A 5,575-nucleotide genomic window follows, 5' to 3' on the forward strand; every position below is an offset into this window, starting at 1 on the left:
AATGGATTAAGTGACAAACGAACGCTATTTTTTATTTGTTTAACCAGCAGTAATCAGTAAGTAAAGAATAATTGATTAAATTTTTTCTCTCGAATGTTGAAAAGTTTAGTAAGAACTAAAATTAACTTTTGTTTACACGTTATTTTATAAGTTTCTTAAGGAACCATGACCAAATGCGTAGTTAAATAATATGCAAATATTAATTTATTATTTGTAATAATCCTTGCCATGTCAAAAAGACGCCAATGGAAAGACGATTATGTTGCTGACGGATTTACTTGTGCAACAGAGAAAGACGGTACTCAAAGACCACAATGCATTTTATGTTGCAAAATATTTTCAAACTCCAATCTTAAACAGTCCAAGTTGTTGGAACATTTCAACAATCAGCATGGTGGTAAAGCTGCAGGGCATACACTTAACATCTTGAAGTCTAAGAAGGCACGATTCGATAGCAGCGGTACCATTACAAAATTTGACTCTGCGGTAGTTCAGAAGCTTTTGTTAGAAACTTCTTATCAGGTGGCATATCTGTGCGTAAAGAAAAAAAAAGGCCTTACAACAGCTGAAGAATTGGTAAAACCATGTGCATTGGAAATTGCGAAAATTGTATTAGGTTCTGAAGCACATTAAGAAAATTCAGCAGATTCCATTATTAAACGATGTGATTCGATCACGCATTCAAGACAGTCAGGATATTTTACTGCAAGTAGTACAAGATATCAGTCCTCTGAAAGTGTGTATTCAATTGCACGAGTCACATGACGTTGATAATTGCCGTGAGTTATTAGTATTTGTGCGATACATAAAGGAAAAGGAAATTTTGGAAGAGTTTTTATTTTATGATCAACTGGAACTGACGGCAAAAGGAACTGATGCTTTTAATCACATTAAACACTCTTTCTTTAAACATCAAATACCAATGGATGTGATTAGCTCAATATGCACTGATGGTGTACCTGCGATGTTAGGCAATAATTCTGGTTTTTGTTTTTTTTTGCCTATATCAAAAAAAAAAAAAAAAAGTACCGCAAGTTACAATAACACATTGCACGTTGCACCGCCATGCACTTGAATCAAAAACTTTGCCAGAGAACTTTTAAAAAAATTTAGCTGCAGAGGTAAACATAGTAAATTATATTCGAGGACGGGCGCTTAATCGTCGTATCTTTCGTGTTTTTTGCGAAGAAATCGGTGCTAACCACAATGTGCTTCTTTATCACACTGACATAAGATGGCTCTCCAAGGGACGTATGCTTAGCAAGGTTTTTGAAATGCACGAGGAGATTATTCAGTTTCTTACTAACCACAATTGTAATTAATTCAAGACTTTGAAAGAAGAGATGAAGTAATTCGATTCTTAGCAGATATTTTCGCTCACCCAAATGAATTAAATATATCAATGCAAGGGTATGGTAAGTACATAATAACATCTAGTGAAAAATTATTTGCTTTTATTGAAAAAGTAAAAGTTTGGATACGTTGAGTTGAAAATGATAATTTTGCAAACTTTCCCTTGCTTGATGAAATTGTTCTGGAAAACGAAAAAAAATCACAATTTTACCTGAAATTGTAATGCATTTGCAACAACTGATTGATTCTTTTGGATATTTTTCCACGGGAGATACTGGCAAAGAGCAGAGGTGAATACTGGATCCATTTCTTTTTTATCTTAATTCTACAAACGATGGTAATTTAATAAAAGACGATCTTATTGAAATGCGAGCCAGTGAACGTATTCGAATGGTATTCGAAATTTGGATTTAGAACAATTCTGGTGTACTCAGTTAGAACCATTTCCATAACTGGCAAAGGCAGCATTGCAGACACTTCTACCATTTGCTACCACCTATCTTTGCGAAATGGGATTTTCATCACTTTTGCACATAAAAACCAAAACCCAAAATCACTTAAATGCAAGTGATGATATGCGCGTAGCCCTTTTGAAAAAGGAACTTCGCTTTCAAAATATTATTATGAAAAAGCAACAACAAATTAGTCACTAAAAATTGATATGTTATTTTGATTTTATGTTGATACATATATGTATTTTTCAATAAATTGTTCTGCAATAAATTTTATTTTCTAACAAATAAAAAACAAATTTTTCAAGGGGGTGGGCGAGAGAATGTAAATTGAAGTTCACAGGGGTGCGGGCCAGTAAAAAGGTTAAGAACCACTGCTCTAAACGAAGTTTCAGTAATTAACAACCCATCAGTCAACGCATTGAAACCAAATTAAGAACAATGAAGTATACTATCATCAGCAAAACTGAAAATAGAGTGTCAGATCAGTTAGAGATCATTCGTGTATATGATGAATAATGCGTGGGTAAAAATACAGATTCCTGGGATACTCCGCCATTCATAGGAGAAATCTAGAGAGTAAGCCGTCCCCATTACACGTAGAGGCTACGAAGAGTAAACTCGCGAAGAAACTGACGATTCAGATGCAAAGATTAGAAGGTGGTAGACTACATGAGTACATAATAATACTAATTAGAGTTAGGAACATTAACTATTATCTAGCACGCTGTGGAAAGATACTGAACTTTTCAACCTTGGTGATGTTGAGAGGTGTAAAGCTGCTTACCACTAATTTCCAAAAACAGTTAGGGCTACAAAGAGCGCCGCCTATTCCCTGTGAAGAATGAAAATAAGTTATAAAATTTATTATTTTATAATTTATAATGCAGCTTTAGGTTCTTTTGCAAAATGTGTAAGCACGTATTAGAAATTTTGTCCTTCTATCTGGCTATCCTCCTACGCTTGTAACACGTTGGTTTGATGAATTTTAATTCAATTTGGCGTTTTAATACTTTCACTAGAATTTTTCGATTTTCTCAATTTTGGTTTACATTGGAGCATTTTAATTGGCAAAATTTTGACAAAACAGTTCTAAATATTAGTATTAATTGCGCTTGTTTTGAATAGAATTGAAATCTTTAAAATTGTCATCAAAATTTGTCCAGAATTTGAGTTTCAGCTACAGTCATCTCCTTTTAACAGCCAGAAGATACTTTTGAACTGCTGTGAGGAACGCACTTTTTTATTTTATTTATTTATTTATTTTTTATTTTTATGATTTTCTTCAAAAGATGAGGAATGTTTGCTGCATAAAGTTACCATAGAAGAACACTAACTTTCGAATTCTTTCTGAACAGAATTTTGTCGAAATTTTTGAACGGACTTGGTTTACTTGAATTTGGATAAATAAAATTGAACATTTTAAGAATTCCCAACAGGGAATTCCCATGACTCACTTGAGTACTTTCTCTCGTAGATCGATTAAAATTACTCTGTACAGTTTAATAGGATGAAAATTATTTTTGTAAAGAATAATCTTTGCAACGTTGAACCTTTTATTATTTCATGTGAAACGCTGTTTAAATTGGATACACGATGCATTTTTAAATGTATTTGTTTACACTAAGTTAAATACCAAATATCTGGATTTAAATTTTTAAATATTAAAGCTACTTTCATCCTGACAATTCAAAAGATAAATGTTCCACAAGCATAAACAATCAATTTCATGCCTTCTTGCTTTAATATAGGCACAGGTTATATGGATGGCCCTTCCACAAATGAACTCCGGACCGACATACACTGTACTTAATAACCCACAACTTCCTCTGTATCGCCGACACTTGTGTTACATCTTAGTGAAAGGAGTGGAGGGGGGGGACTTTATCACACTGCCAATAGAGGGCACTTTGACAGTAGTTGTTAACATGCCCTTCATGCCTGCTGACTTCGGATGACAGAAAGGAATGTGTAGCCCGTAGCTACAATGGCATACGACCACCGCTCGGCCTTGCTTGGAACCTATTTACTGGAAGAGCTCGTTGACTTCGCCAGATACGGACTATCTAAGGAGGACACCTGAAGGTATGGCACAATGTGTAATTGCAGGCGGTGTGGTCTTTGGTTGGATCTGCGGTACTGAAAAGAAAGCCGTCAGGTCTTTTGGAATTCCAAACGGTGAGCGAGCGAGTATCCCTCCTCCCCCCCCCCTCCCGTTTTTTCAGCTTCTTCTAATACATCAATGGTAGCGCTGAGAAAGAGGGGGTAGATTGAAGGGATGATATCACTGGAGAGAAGGCAGGCGAAGGGAAACAAAATTCCAAATTTAACGACTCAATTCTGCTATTTGCTAACGAGGTAGTGTCGTAGACTTCCATTCGTGAAATAGCTGTCTCAATTAGCGAACCTGGATTCGCTAGTTAGTCTTACGGCCATTAGATTGACCTACGCTCGACAAAATGGGTCTTTAGTAAACCGATCAAGAAGTTGTCGTTTCACAGACTAATTAGGAAACAATTATCTGCTCGTAAAGTGCATGATATCGCAGCTACAAGAGTTAATGGAAGGTGACGGAAAGATTACCTGTTGCGTAAAACCATGATACCATTATACTACAATAGTTTTTTTTTATTTTTATTTTTTTTTTTCATCTAACGCGAACGATATTCTACCCATTTCAAAACGCGTTATATTTCAGCTGTTGAGTATTTTAATTAATTAATTTTTTTTTTTTTTTTTTTTTTTTTTTTTGGGCCTCGCTGTATTTATCAAATAACAGCCTTAAGATACATAATGAAAATGTGTACTTACGTATTAGATTCCTGTTTTCCTGTTTCATCTATGTGGGTGGTATTCTCCGCTACATATTTTATCGCAGTTTCATACCTGGAATCGTTAGTAAAAATTGTCGAAGTAAGCCATCCGTTGTTTTATGGACAAAATGAGTCGAAACGAAACAAACTGATTGTTATAAATGACGACGAATGAAATTTTATAAAATGCAAAATCCAAGTATGGAATTATTGTATCTGTTCATTAAAAAAAAAGTCCAAAATAGCATTATTTTTATAGTGACCACCTTCACTATCACAACCATTTAACATACAGCAAATGATGCTAAGCATTTTCGATTCCTTTTTAGTCCAGTCCGTCGATCCACACACACACACAAGGATTGTATAATCCGGAACCCCCCCCCCCCCCCGTCTAGAGACCAAATGTGTTACTTTCAAGCCTTCGGTAAACAGGTCTTGGTTTACACTATCTATCTACTGGAATGAATCGGTGAACGGATGACCGATTTTGATCAAACTTACTTTAAACTTCATGGAAAAACCTTCGAAAAAGTTTAATTTTTGTTAGAATGGAACAACAATAACTGGTACTTTACATGCATTGCCCACTCTTTAAAATGAGGCATCTTCAGTATGCAAGTGATGATATAGTGGAGTTATCCCTGGGATACAATTATTTTAATCGCTCAATCTGAACTATTAATGGCTCCTCCCCCGAACGCATTCTCCATTAAAATTAAAATCCTACAGAAGATTAAATCTCCCTTATGAACCTAGTAAAAACATTTTTAGTGAAGCATTTGCTTACTTTTATTTCATATCTTAAAAGGAAACAAACCATCAATAAGTTAGATTATCAAGATTCGGTATTGCGAATACCTGCAGTGGTACACTGTTCGTATATATATATATATATAATATAACTCTATTTATTTACACACGAAACAAGAATCTTCAGTCGGGCTGTAATTATGC

The 5,575-nt window shown here is 34.9% G+C and overlaps 1 protein-coding gene across 1 annotated transcript; it reads left to right on the plus strand.

Moving 5' to 3' along the window:
* The first annotated feature begins 228 nt into the window (after positions 1-228).
* LOC150100005 (protein ZBED8-like) lies at positions 229-633 on the plus strand. The gene has a single exon (XM_090403190.1). The coding sequence runs from the start codon at positions 229-231 to the stop codon at positions 631-633; it is 405 nt and encodes a 134-aa protein (XP_090259316.1).
* Positions 634-5,575: the final 4,942 nt, after the last annotated feature.

The sequence above is a fragment of the Typopeltis vanoorti genome, chromosome 13 (assembly GCF_054136105.1).
Source record: "Typopeltis vanoorti isolate ZY-2024b chromosome 13, IOZ_Tvanoo_1.0, whole genome shotgun sequence".
Classification (NCBI taxonomy): domain Eukaryota; kingdom Metazoa; phylum Arthropoda; class Arachnida; order Uropygi; family Thelyphonidae; genus Typopeltis; species Typopeltis vanoorti.

Bases quoted from the DNA above. Each gene is read 5' to 3' on its own strand.
- LOC150100005 (XM_090403190.1), top strand. From the start codon at position 229: ATGTCAAAAAGACGCCAATGGAAAGACGATTATGTTGCTGACGGATTT.